A 23,593-nucleotide genomic window follows, 5' to 3' on the forward strand; every position below is an offset into this window, starting at 1 on the left:
TCTCCTGACTCTGTCTGGTCCTTCATCCACATCCCAGAGCAAGTAAAGACATCAGAGACTCTGTCTCCTCTCCTTGCATAAGCAGTATCGAAATGCTAACTCAGGAAGCTCTTCACTTGTTCTCTGCATTTTTTTTCAGTTGAACTGTATTCGGTCTACAACGTCATGTTCATTTCCACTCATTTCTGGTGCATAGCAAAGTGATTTGGTGATATGTACTCAAGATGTGCCACTTTTTAGATACTTCAGCCTCTTTCCATTAAAAAAAAAAAAAGAAAACTAGACACACCTATTTTTCATAAAAATTCTTTAATTTTCTGAACTCACTGGGCTAAAGAATCCTGAGTTTCACATACTCCAAAGTACACCACGCAGTTCCCAGGGCAGGGCAAAGTGCCTCTCCCTGCAGCCCCATCTCTAGCCTCACTAGTTTATTAATCCAGGAACAAAATCTGAATAGCCAGCAAGTAGACTTGCAGAATAAATGAAACCAGTCAGGCTAGAGCCACTCACCCACAAGGGACCCACAGCGAGGCTGGATGCTGAAGACTTCTGTGATGTACTGGATGTGAAGATCCACCCTACAGAAAATGAGGAGATGATCATGAAATAACTGAAAGTCAGGAGAAAAGAAGGCATGAAACAGCAGAGATGTGTATATTAGAGAAGAAAAGAGAAATGGAGCAGTGACGGAAAGCCTATGAGACCAGCACTGCCCACCAGAGAAAGAGGGAAATAGTGTAGAAAAGCATCTGTGGGGGACGCTTTCCTGCACGGGCATCCGATGGGCACATCAGTCTCCCTGAGTTTAGCTACTCTCTGGAATGAAGTGAGGGGACTTCTGGAGAAATGCTGGGCAGAGGGACTTTAGGGTGAACAGGACTGAGAACAGCTTGCGCAGTAATTGACAGCATTTATTCAAAGCCCAAGATACAGTCTAATTAAAGGTCTTAGTGAAAGCAGTCTCTTATTAAGCACAGATTCTTCCTCCTGACATAGAGGTCCCCAGCCCAACCAAGAGACATGACATCTTAGCTCCAGAAAGTTCTCCTTTCCCCAACTAGTAAGCCAAAAATTGGACTTGAGAGTAAACTGTCCTGTAAGATCTCTAAGATTTGTTCAAATTTTAGGATTCTAGTGTGTTTATCTCTTAACTTCAGAGGAAGAAGAAAAAAATAATGACCTAACTCAAAGCTAGAATTCTTCAGCTGAATCATTAGACCATCAGGAGAGCTATAATGAATGGCAGGAGTCCACCTCACCCTTGTGCGTGAATGTGGACTCCATTGATGGAGACTGAGATTCCATGGAGCCCGGCAGGCAGCGGGGGGAGCACCACCTCCAGGCCCTGAGCTGTCTGCGCTTGGACCCAAGCCCTGGTGTCCCCAATGTGGACTTCAGCATCCAGATCTGTGTGGTTCACTGGCAGCACCATTCCAATGGAAAGGATCTCACCTCCTGTGTCGAAGAAAATCCATTAGCCCCTGTGAAGTGGATTAGTGCTTCAATCACGTATTCAATTCTAAAACTATCTTTCTGGATTAAACACATGGTCAGTACTGTGCATAATACTCTAATCAAGAGTTTTAATGTCAACCTAATTTTTTTTCATGAAACTTACAACTCTTTTAATGGAGCTACAGCCTATAACCTCAAGGGCACAGAAAGCAAAATTGTCAGAATGATTATACTCGAGAAGCACTAGTTCATCTCAGTGTCAAGGCAAATCGAGTAGTTATGATGGTCTTCATAACCAGAAAGTAACACCTCGTGACCTCTTTTTTAGCCTCCACTTCTCTGAAGATGAAAATCTAAAACTCTGTCTCCAGTATGCACTGAGCCCCATAGCAACGCATATAGGCATTCAGTCATTCACAGGGAAGCCTGGCATGCTGCGGTCCATGGGGCTGCAAAGAGTCGGACACAACTGAGTGACTGAACAACAACAATTCACAATTATGGAGTCCTTTCACCTATACTATCCCATTCGACCCTCACACTGGCCTGATAACAGTATTTGGACAGTTAGAAGGACCAGCATTTTGCTTTTGAGGAAACCAAGGCTCAGAAGTCTAGGGCTCAGAGATGATTAATGGAAATGTGAGGGCCTGAGCCCAGTCTTGTAAATTTCTCAATGCATTTTTAGTTTATTAGCAACTCTACTAAAATGCCATGTATATTATGAGCATTCATTGTACATGAATAAAATAAATACTTCATTTTATCTCAAATACTTCTTGAGTATAAAGAAGAATATGCCACAGAGGCACAAAATAAGTTAAATATGGCCCTTGCCCTCAAAGAACCTCCAAAGTTAATAAAAATAGGTGCCGAAAAAGCTTCAGAACAAGACAAGCCATAAAGAGGCGTAAATTAGGCATGGCATTGTTCAAATCAGAGCCACCGTCTGAATATCAAGAAAGGCCCTGTGGGCAAGATGGTGCCTGAATTTCAATTTGAAAGATAAATCCCAATAAGGACTGATAGAGAGTCAAGGATTTACAATTTGATTCTAAAAACTTCAGTTTTACCCAAAGCTTTGCCTTTTATAGCAATTTCTCATTTAATCACCCAGTGACTTGGAAAGAAGGAAAGAGGAGGGGTGACTTCCTGGAATTCCAGGTACGTGTGGACACAGGTAAGGATTGTATGGAAAGAGGCCAAGTTAAAGATGGTTCTGTGGCTGAAGAAAGCTAACTTTATTTTCTTCCCTGTTCCGCATCCTCTTTACTTCTTCCTGTCTTCCCAACCTCATTTCTACTGTCAGGTCTGAAGCCTCAGTGTAGTGAGTACAAAAATTTCAGGGTTGACTGGGAAGACATGATCACAAGGCGGCGGGAGCACAGAACAAGATATATAGAGACGGTGCTTTGACAGGTTCCATAGGTGGGGAAATCTGCCAGCTGGAGACCTTCCAGAAGCATCAATCAGAGACTGCCACCCAGAAGAGGAGGAGGGCAAAGAACTCCTAGGGGAGAAAGAGATCAGAGAGGCAGCTTCTATGCCCCTCACATAATGAGTCACTCAGCATCCCAGTGGGTAGTTTCTGGGTCAGAGAGCTTTGCAGGGTGGTAATGGCTCTGAGTCCTCCAGGTTGATCTGATCTATGGCTATCAGATGTTTGTAGGGTGTGTAAAGCAGATAGGCTCTAAAAGATTAAATAAATATGCTTGTGGGCAGTACAGGGGTGGGGGTGGTGCTTCCCTGGTAGCTCAGATGGTAAAGTGTCTGCCTGCAATGCAGGAGACCTGGGTTCCATCCCAGAATCGGGAAGATCCCCTGGAGAAGGAAATGGCAACCCACTCCAATACTCTTGCATGGAAAATTCCATGGATGCAGTAGCCTGGTAGGCTACAGTCCATGGGATCACAAAGAGTCAGACACGACTAAGTGACTTTTCTTTCTTTCTTTCTTTCTTTCTTTAAAACAACTGGGTGTGAAAGAATTTGAATTTGGCATTGGTGGAGTTTTCAGCTGATGGATCCCAGCCTGCTTAAAGGAGGAAGTCACATGGGGCCAGTGTACAGAGGTCATCTTTGACCCATTTATTCCACATCCAGTGTCTGGCAGAATGATGGTGTTCACTTCGACAAAGCATTTATTGAGTGTTTACTCCATGTTGGTTCCTTGGTGGGCTAGGTACTGTTACCTACTTTATCTCCATTTTTGCCAATTGCCTTGAAAGGATTATTCCCACCTAACAACTGGAGACACTAAAAATGAAGAAAGTTAAGGGAGTGGTCCAACAGCTAAGACTCCGTGCTCCCAATGCAGGCAGCCTAGGTCAGGGAACTAGATCCTGCATGCCGTAACTAAGAGTTCTCATGCCATAACAAAGATCCAAGATCCTGAGTGCCACAACTAAGAACAAACAAACAAATATTAAAAAATAAAGATGCCAGTACCCTTTTCATTTAAAAAAAAAAAAAAGGCAAAAAATTTTAAGTAACTTGCCCAGGGAGTGGTTCAGTTGGGATTCATTCAAATCTAGCGCTGATGACAAAAACCACACTAATGGTCCCTCACATAAAACTCTTTCTCCTCCCTCCCCTGCTCCTCTTTTCTCTCTGATTTCTTCTTGATGCTGTTGTCATCATCAGCATCAGCATCTTCTTGATGGAGATATGTATTAATACCCTCCAACTTTCAAAACAGACTTTCCCAGTAGGGTACCCCTCACTTGGGGTTTTATAACATGTTCTTCTTTATTCTGCCTGTAGAAAGATCTCAATGCAAGTGGAAATCCTGAAAATAATGCATCATGTTGTATATATCAATAACATGAACTCCTTGGGCTCTTGGTCAATTGTCAAGCTAATATGAGATGCCTTTGAGGCACTGATGCAACGTATTTATTCTTTTCATTATAGGTGGGAAATTTTATTAAAAGCCAAAATCACTGAAATCTGAATAGAACACAGGGCTCCCTCCTCCCTTTTCTACTTCGTTGGGAAGAATCTATACCACTAAGGAATTTTACACACTTTGGTCGCCTCAGGCAGCAAATTCTTCTTCTGCACTATCTGAGCTGAATAATATTGAGAAGCTAAAGGACACCTCCTTTATTTATGTACTCTTGAGCAATGGAAAATGAAAATACTACCAGAAGGATGGAGTCCAGGCTGTTTCTGGGGAAATTTGATGGTCTTGTATAATAAACCCTTAGACATGTCTGCCATAAACTCTGTCGTCTGGTATCCAATTAACCAAAACACCATGCTACCCACTACTCTTCCAAATCTATACAGACATGATAGTAAATTGTCATAGTTCCATCCTGTTGTATCATCTAAAGCCTCAAAGACTAAGTCATTTAATGCAGTTGGAATGTTAAAGAATTCATTTTTTCTATACATGTCTCTCAAGGAACAAGTTCATCAGAATATACTATTCTCTAATCATATCAAATAACTGCTACAATAGGAACTGCTGCCCCAAATGCTATTTTATAGTAAACTATAAGTGGCTGGGTGCTTAGAATCTGCAACCAGGCGGCTTGAGTTCAAATCCCTGCTCTAGTACTTATTACAAGTAACATCTTAGACAAGTTACTTATTCTCTCTGTCCCTTAGTTTCCTAATCTGTAAACTGAGGCTAATAATTCTAACAATTAATGACAAAGATTAATTCTAATTCTATGTCTGTGCTATTATTATTGGCACATGATAGGTGCAATAAACATTTACTGAATTTTTACCATTGAATTCCCATTTTCAAGATAGAAATGGTTCTCAATTTTACAGAGAGAAAAGTATATATAAGGAGATTTATTTAATGATGGCTAAGATGAGAAAGAGCTTCCCAAGTGGCTCAGTGATAAGAATCTGCCTGCCAGTGCAGGAGATGTGGGTTCATTCCCTGAGCCAGGAAGATCCCCAAGAGGAGAAAATGGCAACCCACTCCAGTATCCTTGCTTAGAAAATCCCATGGACAGAGGAGCCTGGTGGGCTACAGTCCATGGGGTTACAAAGAGTCGGATAGAACTTAGCAACTGAGCACACAAAGATGAGAAAATCAGTCTCCAGGTTCTCAGAAAAATAACTTCCATCCAAAATATAATACTACATTCATTAAAAATTAATAAGGCCATTGTTTGCCTTTCTTATAGGATCAGTGGTCTAAAATGAAAATCTCCTTGAGGATGAGGTATTTTACCTGCTATGCCGCTTCCATTTCTGCTGAGAGACACGATTACTGGATTTAAAGAGGACACATACGTAAACGCCATGGCAAGAACCACAGAACGGCCCCCCAAGATAACAGTCACGTTCACAGTAGGTCCATCTTCCCCCTGAAAATTGATTTTTAAAATCAAAACTCTGCAAATAAGACTGACGTGAGTGAAGTCCATAATTAGTTTAAAAGATTAATTTCAAGAAAATTGTTTTTAAAGAATATAATTGCTACTTTCAAGTCACTTTCTCTCTCTTTCTCTCACACACACAGTGACTAGTACTTAGAATAGGTAAGGTAAATGCAGTATCTATCAGATTAAAGAGTAAATAAGAGTGATTTGCAATTAACACATCAATTGGTTCTGAAAAAAAAAGAGCAATTTCAAATAAACATCTATATCTTGCTAAACTATCCATCAAGTATGAGCATACGTTCAGACATTTAAGTACTCAGAAAACTTCCCTCCCACATTTTCTGTCTTGGACTATTTATTACAGATATGACCTCAAAAAATAAACAATAACCAAAAAGGAGACAGAAATTCCAAGAAACAGTGAATCTATTCAGAAAAGCAATCAAGGGAAACACTAGGATGAAAGCTGTAAAATAAATCTGGAAATCACCAAGTTAAATTGAAGCCAAGAGAAAGCATCAAGAAAAAAGAGCAACTAATATAAAGAATTTTTAAAAAAAAATACAGAGTATTTTTATTACAAGGAAGACATGTAAAAAAAAAACTTTAAGAAAAAACAAACTATAAAAAATATATATTGCCTGATTCTACCATTATCATTTAAATAGTTTAATAATGTAAATATGGTTTATTGATTTAACCAAAAAATGGTTCTGTAACTATAATCAAAGGAATTGAAAGTAGTTGTTTCAGAAAGGGGGACTTGAAGAATGGGGAAGTGAGATAGGAAAGAGAGCGATTGTTTTATCATTTTCTTTTGAACTTTGCATGCATTGCTTGGTTCAAATTTAAAAGTTGATTTTCCTAATATTTATTCTCTCTAGTGAAAGAAATTCAATCAGTAAAAATTTTACCCATTAAAATGGTCAATATACACTACAGTGCTGCTACTCAATGTTGGCCAAGGGATCAGAAAGCAGGCACCCATGTGACGATGAGAGCATTAATTTAAAAAGAGTTTCAGAAAACCGGATACCTGTATCAAAAGCTTTATATGTCTGTGTTTTTATATTGGCACATGGTGAGTACACAATACATACAGGAAACTTTGGAAATTATCTAAATGTCCAATAACAAGAAATGCATCACAATACAAGCATATGTTAGAACTGCATGCAGTTTATATATAAAAGCTAATATTTCATAATATTTGAATATTATGAGATGAGATTAAAAATACGAGACCAAAGATCAAAGATTATTCTGAACTATCTCTTCTTTCAGAGATCTCTATTGTTTGGCAGACAGCCTTCTTTGAGGATCACGCATGTGCTAGGAATGTTGATGGCACTGAAGTGAACTCTGAATAGGAGGTTCAGGCTCAGCTGTGAGCATGACTCTCTCCCACAGCAGTAGGCAAGGGCCTGGACCCAAACCTCCTGTGCCATCTATGAGACCAAACCAACTGAAGAGGGATGAGAAAGCTAAGGGACTTGCTTCTAAGGGAACAGGGAAGCAGTAAGGAGTAACTAGGATTAACTAAGCTATTTATTTCATAGGAACCAGACATCCCAGGGCTGAGCAGTGGCTCAGACAGTAAAGAATCAGACTGTAGTGCAAGAGACCTGCATTCAGTCCCAGGGTTGGGAAGGTCCCCTGGAGAAAAGAAGGGCTTCCCAGGGGGTGCTAGTCGTAGAGAAGCTGCCTGCCAAGCAGGAGACCCAGGTTCGATCCCTGGGTCAGACAGATGCCCTGGGGGAGGGTATGGCAACCCACTCTAGTATTTTTGCCCGGAGAATCTCATAGACAGAAGAGCCTGGTGGGTTACAATCCATAGGGTTGCAAAGAGTCAGACATGACTGAAGTAACTTAGCACACATACATGCAGACATTCTAGAATATTCCAAGTTTCACCAGTCCCATCCATGCCAGAAAACAAAATTGCTGATGAAAACTAAGCTGTTTGCTTGAGAAAGAAGCAAAATTATAAGATATATGTCTTGCAAACCAACACTCAGAATGTACACTAGATTAATATATTTACTCAGTGGCACTAATATTCATTAAGAGTGTGGACTGGGACAGTCTGGTCATTTTCTTTTAAAAGATATTAACTGATGTTAATTACAAGCCACACTGGTGGGGTCAGCTTCCCACTTCATAGCAGAAGTGCGTCCATGTAAGCAATACAAGTAAACATGCTCTCATGATGAGAAGATCATGTCAGTTAACTTAGTTCTAAGAAATGATCCACTGAGAACCTTACACATAATTAACTGCACGTTAATAATGGTCATCTACCCAGAAAGGAGATGTCAAAAGATTCCACTTACTTTGGATGGAACTTTGCACTGGATTCTTTGTGAGTTGCTTGCAGTGACATTAATGACGCAAGACTGGGATCCAAATAACACCAGGTTAACATTATCCAAACCAGAGCCTCGGACGGTGGCCCAGAGACCTCCTGCAAAGAAGCAACACTTTCAGATGGGACACACAGCTGTGCTAGTCGACAACCCATACGAGAAACAGGTGAAAGAACAACATGAAGCTGCATAGTCAAATCACAAGGCACGTTCAAAATGCAGAAAGAGACTGGAGTTAAAGATAAAAACTACTAAATAAGGTGGGAGAGACAGTGACTAGAGGGCAGAGAAAAGGAGATATTCGAGAATAAGACGTAGGGATACAACACAATCATGGAACACAGAAATAAAGTAAATGGTTTTAGAAAACTCTTTCTGCTCAAGATTTTTAAACATCATCCCTGTCAATTCTATAAAACTTAACTCTTTTCGCAAGAAAAGAGTACAAGAGAGGAAGTATAAAGTGGTAGAAGGAACAGGGTCCCAGAGGCAGGGCCACAGACTGCTCTGCCACTTACAGCAGGTCATTTGCACGACTGTCCCTGAATTCACTGCTCTCGTCTCCTTCATCTTCTTTTTTTTTTTTTTTAATTTTTGGCCATACTGCACGGCTTGCAGGTCTTAAGCTCCCCAACCAGGGACTAAATCCATGCTCTCCGCAGCGAAACTGCAGATTCCTAACCACCAGATTACCAGCGAAGTCCCATTCCCTCATCTTTAAATGACAGCCTTAGCCTTTCCAGCTTTGTGATACGGTACCACACCAACAAGGTTCTGGTTTCCATGATGATACAGAAGTGACTGTCATCAGTACCTGGCGTCATCAGGACTTCTGCGCTGACCGCTGAGGAGCAACTATAGCAATCATGGTGTCAATACGAGGAGGGATGGCACCAGTCACACTGATATCCCATCTGGAGGGCAGCCCTTGATCCACCTGATGGACAGGAAGTCCGTTTCTCATGGATGAGCAATGACTCTGGTCTGCCATCTCTCCAGAAAGGGATACAGGAGAGGCAGGAAAGCCACCAAATAGAGATACATCAGAGTGAGCAGATGGGACATGTGTCAGGGAGAGAAAGGAAACTTATACAACCTGATGGAGACCTTTCAGTAGCATGTGACTGACTGGAATATTACCCTGAAGTTACAGATATAAACATGCCCTGAAGATTCAGGGCATGACCACAATAGACTTCTAAGGTAAAGAATAACACTGAAGAAGAGCCAACATACAATAGCAACATAAAAGATACAATATCTGGAAACAATCTTGACAAGAACAATTCAAGAATATGAAGAAACTTGAAGAAAGCTTTGAAATGCTGCTGATGAATCTAACAGATAGGTTAAAACTTAAATAAGAAAACTAAAATAAATGTACGGAAAGTGAACATCATAAGATGGCATATCTTTCTGGGTTAAACCAAAGCACCAGCGCAATTATGATAAAAATACTAAAAAAAAAAAATTAAATTTAAATTAAACAAGCTGATTTTAAAATTCAATGAAAAATAAATGCCAATAGCCAGAAAACAAAATTCCAAAAATAAAAGTAAAGGGATTTTCGGCTGGACATTTAAAATATCTTATAAATCAGCTCTATCTGGAGAGATTAGGATGGCAGAGTAGAAGGATACACAAACATCAAAGATACACCTACATGTGGAGCAGAGCTCACTGCTAAAAACCTGAAGGCTGACAGAAAGGCTCTTCTACAACCAAGGCTGTAAGAAAGATCTACACCAAGTCGGGTGGCAAGGGAGGAGAAGCAATCAAGTCATGATCCCCATAGGGGACAGAAGAATAGGGGAATGTCACAGGCTCAGGGACACTTCCAGGGGACTAAGGGGTTCAAGCCACATACTGGGTACCCCAACCCTAGGTTCAACACCAGAAAGAGGAGTCCTGAACAGTGTCCCCCTCAAAATTCATGGGCTGAAGTCCTAGCCACTTGCACTTTTCATCAGGAAGCCTTGAGCAGATCACTCTTCTCTTAGAACCACTATTATATCATCTGAAAAATGAGGATATTAATTCCATCTTTCAGGCAACTGTTAGCATTTAGGGCTTACAACTGCCTAGAAGAGGTGCTCAGTAAATGATACCAGGCCCACCCTCATCATTATAAGGAAACTAAGTCCCACAGGGTATATGAAATATCTAAGGTCACACTTCTGACTTTGACAGGCACCTGTCCCAAATCCCCACCTAGTGTCATTTCCACTTGATCAGATTGTCCCAGTGACTTAATGATTGACCCCGTGATGCCTGACACCATCAACCAAACTATGGTATTTTATGTGGCAAGTGACTTCATTTAAGGGCTCAAACGTCCATTACTCATTAGAAGAAATGCTGATGGCGGAAAACAAAAAGCTGTGAACCACAGTGGATACGGAATTCATTACATGGGGAGACTAGATTCCTGCAGGTTGGCAAGAACAAAGGTCTCAGAACATCAGATGCAATGCGGGTCCCCACAGATTACCAATGTCTGCAGCTCGGGAAGGCTCCACAGCGTCCAGTCTGGGTTCCACACTTAGGAAGAGGCCTCCTCCACTTGCATTGATGGCAAGACCAGAGGGTCTCACCAACATCAAGATCTGATGCACTCCAACAGGCAGCAGGCTTGTCTGACACACCACGTTTGTTTGGTTTGAGAAAATAACTTTGCAACTTGTTTTGTTTACTGTAACCTGCAGGGCCTCGTAGTCACCAGAGAAACTAGTTCCAGTAATATAAACCAGTAGGCCAATGGCATCTTAAAAGAAGAAAGAAATCATCTCTCAGCAATATCACTCCATTTATGAGAACTCTGTCAAATATCCATTCCCTCTCACCTTCCTCTCTCAAACTTCAAGGAATTGAATGCTGACTCATATATTGGAATCTGTGTTTATTTTAATAGCTTAGAGCCCTCCACTTAAATTTTCTTAAACTAGGAATGACAAATCACTAATCAGTTAAAAAATGGGGAAAAACTAAAGAATATTTTGAAACAAGGGACAAAGAATATGCAACATTTTAAGTCATCAAAAACCTACCATTTCAAATCATGACCATTTCATTTAGATTAGCTAAAAATTGCCCTTTTGTTGTGCCACTCAACCTCCACCCCATGAGCTGATGTACCCTCTATTCAGCCATCACGAGGGACATACCCTCCAACAAATCTCTCTGATCCTAAAGTTCACACACAGAAATAGTAAGCCCACACCCCGCACACACTCATGCAAAAGAGATAAACCCACATGTATGGTCATCAAAGGGGAAAGGTTGTGGGAGGGATAAATTAGGAGTTTGGGAGTAACACTTACATACTACTATACATGAAATGGATAAACCACCAAGCACCTGCTGCATAGTACAGGGAACTATACTCAATATTTTGTAATATCTATAAGGGAAAAGAACCTGGAAAAGACTACATATATATATATACATGGAAACCTGCTTTTTGAATGTTGGCTTAAAACTCAACATTCAAGAAACTAAGATCATAGCATCTGGTCCCACCACTTCATGGCAAACAGATGGGGAAATAATGGAAACAGTGACAGAGTTTATGTTCTTGGGCTCTAAAATCACTGCAGATGGTGATTTCAGCCATGAAATTAAAAGATGCTTGCTCCTTGGAAGAAAAGCTATGACAAACCTAGACAGCATATTAAAAGGCAGAGATATCACTTTGCCAACAAAGGTCTGTCTAGTCAAAGCTATGGTTTTTTCGGTAGTCATGTGTGGATGTGAGAATTGGACTATAAAGAAAGCTAAGCATCAAAGAATTGATGCTTTTGAACTCTGGTGTTGGAGAAGACTCTTGAGAGTCCCTTGGACTGCAAGGAGATCAAACCAGTTAATCCTAAAGGAAATCAATACTGAATATTCATTGGAAGGACCGATGCTGAAGCTGAAACTCCAATACTGTGGCCACCTGATGTGAAGAAATGACTCATTGGAAAAAGACCGTGATGCTGGGAAAGACTGAAGGCAGGAGGAGAAGGGGACGACAGATTATGAGACGGTTGGATGGCATCACTGACTGGATATGAGTTTGAGTAAGCTCTGTGAGATGGTGAAAGACAGGGAAGTCTGGTGTGCTACAGTCCATGGGGTCACAAAGAGTCAGACACAACTAAACAACAACAAATATACACATATATATGGGGCTTCCCAGGTGGCTCAGTGGTAAAGAATCCACCTGCCAATGCAGGAGACACGGGCTTGATCCCTGGGTTGGAAAGATCACCTGGAAAGGCGCTTCCCTAGTGACTCAGAGAGTAAAGAATTCGCCTGCAATGTGGGATACCTGGGTTTGATCCCTGGGTTGGGAAGATCCCCTGGAGTGGAACATGGCAACCCACTGCAGTATTCTTGCCTGGAGAATCCCATGGACAGAGGAGCCTGATGGTCTTCAGTCCATGGGGTCACAAAGAGTCAGACACAAGTGAGCGACTTCACTTTCCCTTTATAGGTATATATACATATAAAACTGAATTGCTGAGCAGTACACCTGAAACTAACATTACATTGCAAATCAACTACACTGCAATCAAAAAATAAAGTTGACGCCCATTTCAATGTCAAGTACACGTCATACCGAGGGCATACCACACAGAGTAGACCTGGGGAGTTGACCCTTCAAGGTACTGGAAGGCACAGGAACCTGAACAATAAGCTGGTATGTCATTCACTCGCACGACCACCTAGAAAAAGGCAAAAGCATTAAAAGCAGATGTACACATTTCATATGCTCAAGGGTATTCTTAAAGGACTTGAGAAATTTGCCCAAACTGAAATGTGTTAGTGATTCACCTATTCTCTATTTTTCCCTTCTATTTTCCAATAATAGACCCTCAGTTGTAAAGCATGACTCAACATGTTAGGCTATTTCTAAATGATGGTTAATATGCAGAAACCTAATATTTTTACAGTTAGATAGGCTCAGTCTGGAGTAAATTCCCTCTCACATAGAAGTAAATTCAAACTGTGCAAGGACTTTTTATCACCTTATATTTTTTAACTTAAGACCTACTGCCTGTGAAAAGCCCTATCTTTGCTGGTAAATGCCAATATAACTGAAGATTATAGTGGGTTTGGACATTTGGGTTGGGGTCTTTTTTGTCCTAGAATGGGAATAAATTATATATCTTTCCCTCTCACTGGGACTAAGGTTAATCTAATAGAACTCTACAATACTTGTAGATGAAAGTGGTGAAAAAGATAAGACTCTCAGTCTTTACCTATAAAATAAGGATTAAAAACACACTACATTTATGATAGCGTTTGCTTATGGAGGGGAGGGATCATACATCAAATGTTACCAATTGTTAATTCTTGTTTGGGTACCCAGGTATTGGTTATATAATTCTTATAGATTTTGCATCTTAAAACTGTCTCGAAAGCACATGACTTATAAGAGGGGAAGTGCAAAATACATTTTAAAGAGAAAAGGAAGTGACTCAGCCCATTTACTTTCCAAGGCCACTGTGAGGAGGTATAAAAAGTATGTAGCTAGAGAGTCTCTATTTTGGGTACCATAAGAGCATCAGTAATTATAACAACTGGATGTTGTGTTTACAAAGCACTTGTATTTTCAGAGTACTCTCCATACCCTGTGAAAACAGAAAGAGCACAGCCACGGCTGTCTCTGTTTTACAGATTAGAAAACTGACCCTTGGGATTGGCCCACATCACAGATAAGGAGGGGCTGCCGTAGACTTGAACCCAGTACTTCACTTTGGGGGCCCATCTGCTCTCACCTGAGTGTATCGGTTGGCAGTGACCAACATGTCTCCAAATATGGGTCCAAGGAAGACACCACCATCATATACCACACGTGTGATCACAGCAGGCTTCACTCCGGTGAGGTTTTCATTAGATACCTAAGATGGTCACATTTCTGGTGAATCCTGCCATGGAACAGAAGTCTAATCTTGCTTGAAACAAACGACAAAGGATGTTTTCACATTCATTTACAATAATCAGATAGCTAGAGAGTGAAAACAGAGGGACACCGGGCTTGAAATCTAGAAGCCTAACAGTAAGTAGCGGTGAATGAAAGCCCCAGTAGACTAGAAGAATATTTATTTGCAAGTAGAGTTACCAAAAAATGCATACTATGTTGATCTCTCAAGTCTTGCAAGAGATTTTTGTTCCCATGTGCTTTTCGATTTTACAAGTTTACAATCCAAAATACTAAAATAAAATGTCAGGAAACAAGTGCCATGAGATGACTTCCATCCTTCCTCCATCTCCACCCAACAAGGATTCTGTTTGAGAACCAGATGACCCACAATACCAAATAACAAGAATAAAATTTCATCTAGGATTGCACTTCATAAAACTAAATGCTAGATGATCATTAGATTATTTTTTAAAACCCTAAATATGCAAGAGCATCTGGTTTTGTCATTATCCAAAGACAGCAAATCCGTTCCTAAACTTCCTTCTGCTCTGCCATCTGCCTCCATGATAATCTAAGTCAATCACATCTGCTTAAATCATCCAATAACAGATGTAGAATTATTGTATGGTGGACACTGACCAACAATTTCTTTACCTACATCAAGTTAGAAAAGGCAACCTTATGTTTAAATTGCTTTATCAGGAATATGAGATACAAAACATACCTTGAAAAGTTTCAGAAAGATCATTGAGCTCTTTTACTTGAGTATTCCAACAAAATTCACAAATCATGACAGTTTTCATTCATATAATTCTGATTTTTTTTCACCAAATTGTTTCAGAGCACCAAATCCATAAAGCCGAAAGGGATACCATACATACCCTGATGAAGTTGGGCAAGTCCCCAGCCTGGCTGGACCAGGAGAAGGTCCACACATGTTCATAGCAAGACTTTAGATCCTCCGTCACAGTGAAGTCACTAACATTGAGGTACTTGGATGTGAAGTCATCTGTGCTGGTTTGTAAGAGGTTCTGGAGGTGACTGGCTGAGATGTGCACAGGGACACCTGTGGGAGAAGGTCATGATACCAAAAATGTGCTTATTTTAGTCTCTGAGTTGTATCCAACTCTTTTGCAACCCCATCGACTGTACCCTGTCAGGCCCCTCTTTCCATGGAATTTCCCAAGCAAGGATCCTGGAGTGGGTTGCCATTTCCTTCAACAGGAGATCTTCTCAACCCAGGGATCAAACCCCCATCTCCTGCATTGGCAGGCGGATTCTTTACTGCTGAGCTACCAGGGAAGTGCAATATAGAAAATACAGGAAACTAATTACTCCACCTTATAGCATCTCATCTCATCATCAAGACAGCAGAATACAGGTTAAAATGCCTTCATGTACGCAGAGACCCTCAGGTTCAAGATGTGGCTTCAAGAGAACCCTCAGTCCAGTTACGCAACTTTTAAGGCAAGCATAAGTAGGTGCTCACTCTTTATATCACGATTCCTTTAATCAGCATCATAAGCAGAGAACACAACTGTCAACTCAAAATGTGAATTCCAGACACTGGTGAGTCCTGAAAGTCTAATTAAACACTGAGTTTTTCCCGGAAAAAAAGTGTAGCTGGCCCTGTGAATAGGGGAAAGTTGGCCACCTTCCACAAGGAGTGGGGAAGGCATAAAGCAGCTGACACCTATAAAAACAGAGCCAACCAAGCTGAGGAATGTTGGCACTGAACTCTGGTTTCTCTATTAGAATTTCTTTTAAGCCCAACCACCTGCTTCCCCATCGCACATCCCTGCAGAGAAATAACTGCACTCTGGGCTTGTGTTTGAACACTGTTTCATGCTTTACCTGAAGTTTCCATTTCATTAGCTACCACAGCAACCCTTTGAGGTGGGTCATCTGGATAACCTAATGCCTCCTTAAGAAATGAAGAAAATGAAACCCAATGTGATTCAACAGCTCACCAACCAAGTGAAAGGGGTTTTGATTAAAACCCAGATTGCCTTGACCAACTCAAGAGATCTCCTCTTGAATACCACACTGCCCTGGAGTGTTAATGAAATACCACTGCATTTCCAAAATGCAAACAAAACTCATCTTTTTAAAAAAAGATTGTCCTAGGCAATGGCAGCCCACTCCAGTACTCTTGCCTAGAAAATCCCATGGATGGAGGAGCCTGGTGGGCTGTAGTCCATGGGGTCGCCAAGAGTCGGACACGACTGAGCGACTTCACTTTCATTTTTCACTTTCATCCATTTGGAGAAGGAAATGGCAACCCACTCCAGTGTTCCTGCCTGGAGAATCCCAGGAATGGCGGAGCCTGATGGGCTGCCATCTATGGGGTCGCACAGAGTCGGACACGACTGGAGCGACTTAGCAGCAGTAGCAGTATATGAATACATCATTTAAAGGCCATTTCAAATGGCCAGGTGAGGGCTGGCTTATCCCCCAGTTAATGTGAAGAGCATCAGCAAGAGAGCATGATGGCAGGGAAAAAAAAAAAATCTCTCAACAGGTATTCGGCAGCTCTCTCATTGTGAGAAGGGAAAGAGCACAGTGGCAGAGCTCCAGCGCACTCACTCACCCACTTATCAGATTCCAATAGCCTCAGGGCCATCTACTTTTCCTGAGCTGTCCTACTAAAGGAAAACTCCATTCCTCCAGCCAAAGATGGACTTCTTTGCAAGTCCAGCATCTTTCTTCTTGGGAGGGTAGAAGATTTTTGAATCACTTGCCAACTTTTAGACAACCACTCTTGCATTCTCCTGAGCCCCCAACTTCCCCTATGTTGTTACCAAATAAATAATATATTATAATCACTTCTAACCCTGTCCTTGATGAGATGTATATACATTGACAGTTGAAGATTTAAAACATTTATATCCTCATTGCAGTTGAAAGCTCCTTCTACATTTAATATGGTTTCTCAGTTCAGTTCAGTTGCTCAGTCATGTCTGACTCTTTGCGACCCCATGGATACAGTTTCTAAAATGCTCAATATCATGTAGGGTCACTTTAGAGTTTGATTTAGAAAGGCAGTGGCTACCATGGATCTTGGTCTATGAAATTCTAGAGAAGACGACTGAACTCTTTGAGAAGCAAACACTCAAGTTCATATCTGGACCCTGCTTCAGCTATTTGTATGAGCTTCGGGCAAGCCTGAGTAGAGTGAGCTGAATGGTGGCCCTCAAAAAGATACATCCTAATTCTTGGAAACTATGGATGTTATATCATAGAGCAATGGATGTGATTAAGGATCTTGAGAAGAGGGAATCATCCCGGATTATCCAGGTGGGCCATAAATGCAATCCTATTTATCCTTATAACAGAGAGACAGAGGGAGTTTGGAGACAGCAGAGAAAGAGACCATGCGACCAGGAGGCAGGGGTTGGAACGATGCACCGGCAGCAAGGGATGCCAATAGCCACCAGAAGCTCATAGAGGCAGAAAACAGATCCTCCCCTAGACCTTAGGAGGAAGCGTGGCCCTGCCAACAACTTGATTTTGCACTTTGGCCTCCAAAACTTTAAGAGAATACATTTCGGTCATTTTAAGCCACGAAGCTTGTATAATTTATGACAGCCGTAGGAAGCTAATCCACTCAGTTTCCTCATCTGTAAAACTTAAAGACTGGGATCATATTGACAAGGATATCCCAGATCTTTAATTTTAGGAAAGTCATTCTCAGACACTGGAAAATTAACAAAGTATGCTAACTGTAAGACTGTCACCCTATCAGCAGGATGTTGTTTGCCTGGGGATGCCACTGAAAGCTTCAACGAGAAATGCTGCACCCGCTACGGCCCCTTTACCAGGAATCGCTGTGTTAGAAAGTTGGATGCGAAAGTGTCCTCCTAAAGGTGGACTTGTCCTCTGTAGTCTCTGTGTTGTCACCTGGACCAACCCGGATCCTTCCTCTGCTCCTTCAGTGGACACAGCGCTGCGACATATCAGAAACAAAGCGTTAACCACAAGGACCCTCCAGCAGCTGCTCCAGACAGAGCACAGCTCCATCTCAAGGACCACGCAGCCTCCCACGTTTCCAGACCATGAGCACGAGCTCCAGAATAATCCCTCTCCCATCACAGCAGAGAAAATGAAAGGTAAATATGAGGGGTCTCTAAGGGTGTCCCACTCTGCCCCTCTACTGATCCTGGGCGAACACAGAGGCAGAGTGAAAAGCGATGAGTGTAGCCTCCGCTGCTCTGGTGCTGATGCAGAGTGGAAGGAGAAGCCTGTGCTCTCTGACTGTATCTTCACAGTCAGATGAAAGCTCACCCTGATCCACAGACCCTCGGCGCTCAGTATCCCCACCAGAAACAGGCCGCTCCATCTAGCAGAGTCCTTATCCAGCACCTGTGTGCACACCGCATACCTAACCCTGCTTTCAGTACAGTAAGTGGGTCAAATAAATCATGACATACCACGCAGTAGACTACTATCAGCCATTAAAAAGCATGCTTAATGAAACGGGGAAAGGTTCCATTCATACTAGTAGGTGAAAAGGGCATGTTGCAAATACAGTGTCTTATCTGTTGTTCCAACTTGAAGTTTAAAAAGCAAACAGATATAATTAGTTAGTCACTCAGTCGTGTCCGACTCTTTGTGACCTCATGGACAGTAGCCGGCCAGACTCCACTGTCCTTGGAATTCTCCAGGTAAGAATACTGGAGTAGGTTGCCATTCCCGTCTCCAGGGGATCTTCCCGACCCAGGGATCAAACCTGGGTCTCTTGCATTGCAGGTGGATTCTTTATCGTCTGAGCCACCAACTATATATAAATATACATATATATGTATTTTGTGTATATATGTATATGTGTGTGTGTATATATAAACTGCCTGGGGGAAAAGAGTATTTCAGAACATGGATTCAATGTGTTCAAAGAAAGTATCTCTGAACAGAGGGATTATGAGTGATTTGTACCTTTTCACTGTGCTTTTCTGTACTTCCCATATTTTCAACAATGAATATGTATGACTTTGATCAGTAATATTACTTAAGTACCACGTATGGATGTGCATACTCACAACCACACAGAAACAGTCAGACTGAGGCTTTTCTTGTTGGGGGTCATTCTGTGTTGTCCTGACTTTCCCAGGCTGAAGGCTTCCAGAGGAGCTAAGGAGCCTGAGAAGACTCGGAAGGGGAGGTTGTGAGCACCTGTCTAAGTGTGCACCTAGATTATACTTCACCATTTCAGAGTTAATAACTCTGGCATTTGGAGCACAGGATCACAGGGGGCTCATTTGACATCTCCCCCTCCATCACCGAAAGCCTTTCCCTCCTTTATTCTGCTGATGATTTTTTGTCTTTTCTACCCAGAGGACCGTGAAACATTGTCAAGAAATGTGCAACATAGATTCTAGCTTTCTAACATTGATTAAAAGTCTCAAGTACGGTGTAAGTAATGAGAACTCATTTCAGAACATGTTAGATACAGGGGGAGAAAAGAAATTTTAAAGACAAGGCATCTCAATCGTTCCCATTCTACGGGTTTTAGCGAACATTTAAAAGGACGAATTACAGCTTGCATGTGTTCCAGGAGCTTGGAGGAGCCTGATTCTTAGTTACTGCTTTGTAAACTATGGCCAAAGAGGTTTGTTTATGGACTAATCAACGCTTATGTTGCTCTAGTGCCACCTGGTGGTGAGCTTTCAGAACTGGCTGGTTTTCTTCCTTTGGCTATGAATTGTACTTCCTTTTGCCTCAAAGAATTCCAGTAAGATTAATATATTAATCTTATTAATGGAATGGAAGAAGAGGAGCAAGAAGAAAACAGTGGTAATGTGAACCTCTGAAAAGCATAAAAATACATCTACTTGTAAACTAATTAACTAGAAACTAGCCCCCAGATCAACAGAATCAGCATTGCCTTGGAACTCATTAGAAATGCAAATTATCAGGCCCTGCCACCAAGCCTACTGAATTAGGATGGTGTGGCTAGGGCACAGCAACCTGTGTTTTAACACAACCTTCAGGTAAGTCTGATGCAGCACTGTTAACATTGAGAACTACTGCTTTAAGCAGCAAGGCAGGTAAATTTTCCTGATTGATAAAAAGTCTCACCTCTGTGACTCCTAAGGCCAGTTAGCAATTTTAAGGAGGGACAGGTGACCAAAGATGGTTCCCTACCTTGCAGTGATGAGCGGGAGCTCCAGGCCACACTTTGCCAACCAGGAGGTCACATTGTAGACAGGAGGTGATCCCACCACTGAGAGCGATTCCAGCAGATTCCCACCAGGGCGAGCTGTACCAGTGTCCGCCTGAGAAACTGGAGACCCAGGAGCCGAACATCATCAAGTAAATCAAGATGGAAGACCTGCTGGGTGGACGGTCCCTGCTGGAGGGGCTGAGTCCCTCACGTCTCAGCACACCATGAAAACAGAGATTCCCACCTACCTGCTGCCATGAGGAGAAAAGGAAGAGGGAGGAACTCAGTTGCCAAAGGAAAATGCAAGGTCATGATATAAGGAGATGATGACTAATTCCACGGCAAACTTCAGTAAGCCCCAAGCCAGCCAATCATCATTCCCTGTGCCCTTGGAGGTCCCCACGCCACCACACGCACACGTGCAAACACACAGCTCATCTGTGGCAGTGTGCACGGCCCCCCTCTTCCTCCTTTCCTTCTCCAAGTCCCGGCAGCTCCAGCAATGCAAGATGATCCCCCTCAGGAACACGGAACACACAAGGCAGATCCTGGAGATACTTGAGTTTTATCCACTGCATGGTGTCAACATGTGTGCAGACACAGTGCCAGCATTTAAGACAGACCATTTTGCAAATCCTGATTTTCCACTTCTGCTGGGTGACCATTTGGCTAATCACCATAGCCTCTGTAAGACTTTTCTCATTGATAAAGCGGGACTCATGGTAGACATCAGTCTGCATGGCAGGGAGAGTTTACTGAGATGGCAGGTTTAAACAGCCAGCGTAATATCCTCTTTCCCTTCTATTAGGCACCATGTAAATGCAGTTTCTTTCCCAAATCTGTGCAATCAAGACAGCAAACAGTTGAAAAGCAGCATCCTTGCAGGCCCAATGCTGAGCACAACACCAGGCACAGAGCCAGCGCTCGATAAAAGTTCATTTGCTCAACTGAGTATGGAGTCATTACAAGTGGCTCTGGGGTCAACGATCTCTAGGTTTCAATTTCCCCCACATTCCCAACGATTTGAGACAAGACACTTAGCACCCTCTTAGCTTTGGTTTCCTAATCTATAGAGTGGGGATCATAGGGCCATCTTAGGGGTTCTGAAAATTAAATGAGAAGTATTTGGTAGCTACCACTAAATAAAAAGAAATTTCATAGAAGACATTAGGTGGGAGAATATAATCAAATATTAAACTGATCAGATAAATGTCAGGCAATTAAATACAAATATGGAGCCCAAGTGTGTAGTTTATGTTACTATTAAATAATCCTCACAGAAAAATTGTTGCCAGCGGGATGACTGAACCAAGTGGGAAGCAGATTGTTACACCCAAGCCACCTCCTGTCTTTCTTATCTCTGCCCTCTGCCTCCCTGCTCCCCTCCCCACCTCACCCCTACATGGCTCCAGATGCTGGAGCATTTGGGTGCACAGAGGTGATGGCCGTGAGAAGGAGTTGGGATCCTGGGCATTGAGGGTTTGGAGAGGAGGAAGGAAAATGATATCTATTATCTAGTCCTGAGTTTCTCAGTCAGTGGGTTCAAGTGTATGAAATATTGATCCCATCAGCCCTCTGGGAATCTGTGCAGCATCTGGGGTCACCAAAGGCCCCAGTCAGTTGTCTTGGGCACTAAGGAATTCAGACAGTTATCCCAGCACACTATTGGAATATTATTTTCTGTGTGTCAGAACATGGAATTTGAAGTCAGTGATGCCAGATGCTCCCCAAACACTCAAATCACTGAAACAGGTAAGAGATGGAATTCTGAAGAGTATCAGAAATGATGCAGTTTCAGGGCTTGAAAGAGAGCTCCCTTACCCCTCACCCCCAAGTTCCCTGCCCCCTAGCTCTGCACTTTCAGGTAAAAGATTAAAAGTGGCACAACTTGACAATCAGAACGCAAATGACCATTCCATCCTTTTCTCCCTGAAGAGAGAAAGAGAAGCTACGAGAGGCAGGAAAGCCAGAGTCGCACAGGATTTGATGGAATAGGGAGAGTGAACAAGGTGGAAACCTAGAGGCCCTGGGAGCAAACCACACCATCCCTCTGGCCCTCTGGCCGTGGTGTGTGTGTCACACGCGGCCTTGGGAGAACCCTTGGTGAGCACCTTGCCTTTAAGACAAACAAAGCCAGCTGAGATCAAGGGACTTTGTGCAGAGAGGGCTCAGGCCTGAGCTCTGAGTGATACGTGGGAGCAATCAGATGGGCAGAAAGCTATTCTCATGAGGATGCGATGACCCTCTAACTCACACCAAGTTGGCACTATGGGTCATAAAATCAGACTTGTGGCCCATTTCAGGGCCAATGATGCTATGTTCCTCACAGCACCTTTTATGACAGATATTAACAGATAGAGGTAGGGAGAAATCCTGCTGGCCTGACAATAGTAATGATAATAGTAGTAATAACTGATTATATTTACTGAGCACCTACTACAGTCAGGACCCATGATGAGTGCTTTACATTACACTTCAGTTAATCTTCATAGTAATCCCATGGGGTAGAGGCCTCATTATGCCCATTTTATAGATGAGAAAACCAAGGCCTCTCAGCCAGAAAGTGGTAAAATCGGGACAAGATGACAGGTACCCAAAGCAAGAGCAAACACTGGGGTAAATAACAGAAAACAGAAGGAACTTGCTAGAGGGATAGAAAAGTCAAAGACACACAATCACAACTTCCTCTTCTCCCTGGGACTGAGGCGGAAAGACGGAGAATTATCTGTTCTCTCTCCGTTGAAAGAGAAGCAGCCCCTCCAGAAAAGCCTGAGGACCCTATCTGATGGATAGTTCATAGAGGAGAGCAGATCTGATAGTCACCTGTTAGGTTTGTGTCTGCAATAATAATCTCATCCACATAGAACATGCCCATCTCTGGAGACAGAGGGAGGAGGTCAATCTGGTGAACCAGCACAGGGGAATTTGCAGGAGGCAGCTGGATATGCGAGGAGTGATGCACACACGTCTTCCAGAGGTCGGTGCAGGTGAACTGCCAGCTGAACTCAAGCACAGAGCAGAAACGGGCCTCCCGTGAGCACCACAGGCCTCTCACCTGAGAGCCCCAGTTCCCCAGCCTGGGCCCGAAGACCATGCAGCTGGGAGATCCGCACAGTCCTGGCTGCCATGGTACCAGCATCTCCCCCCAAAATGGGCTCAGCTCGGCTGGGACACAACGCCAGTGAGTCACGGTTCAGTCCACCACCCATTCATAACAGTGTCAGCAGTCCTTTCAAATTACAATACAATTGTGTGTCTTAAGCAGATCACATGTTAGGATCTAACCGCAGAGATGATTAGTGGACTCTAAAACCTAATGGAGAAACAATGGAAACAGTGTCAGACTT

General features: G+C 42.5%; 1 protein-coding gene across 1 annotated transcript in view; it reads right to left on the bottom strand.

Moving 5' to 3' along the window:
• Nucleotides 1-23,593, bottom strand: part of PKHD1 (PKHD1 ciliary IPT domain containing fibrocystin/polyductin) — a 445,700-nt gene that overhangs the window by 386,616 nt on the left and 35,491 nt on the right. The window contains exons 20-30 of the mRNA XM_068960604.1: nt 23,070-23,245; nt 20,228-20,366; nt 17,905-18,032; nt 14,968-15,152; nt 13,941-14,063; nt 12,779-12,884; nt 10,667-10,939; nt 8,143-8,273; nt 5,656-5,791; nt 1,263-1,458; nt 514-581 (exon numbers count right to left, since the gene is read on the bottom strand). Coding sequence (XP_068816705.1) covers nt 514-581; nt 1,263-1,458; nt 5,656-5,791; nt 8,143-8,273; nt 10,667-10,939; nt 12,779-12,884; nt 13,941-14,063; nt 14,968-15,152; nt 17,905-18,032; nt 20,228-20,366; nt 23,070-23,245 — 1,661 coding nt within the window. The remainder of the gene's footprint in view (nt 1-513; nt 582-1,262; nt 1,459-5,655; nt 5,792-8,142; nt 8,274-10,666; nt 10,940-12,778; nt 12,885-13,940; nt 14,064-14,967; nt 15,153-17,904; nt 18,033-20,227; nt 20,367-23,069; nt 23,246-23,593) is intronic.

This window comes from Capricornis sumatraensis, chromosome 22 (assembly GCF_032405125.1).
Source record: "Capricornis sumatraensis isolate serow.1 chromosome 22, serow.2, whole genome shotgun sequence".
Lineage (NCBI taxonomy): Eukaryota > Metazoa > Chordata > Mammalia > Artiodactyla > Bovidae > Capricornis > Capricornis sumatraensis.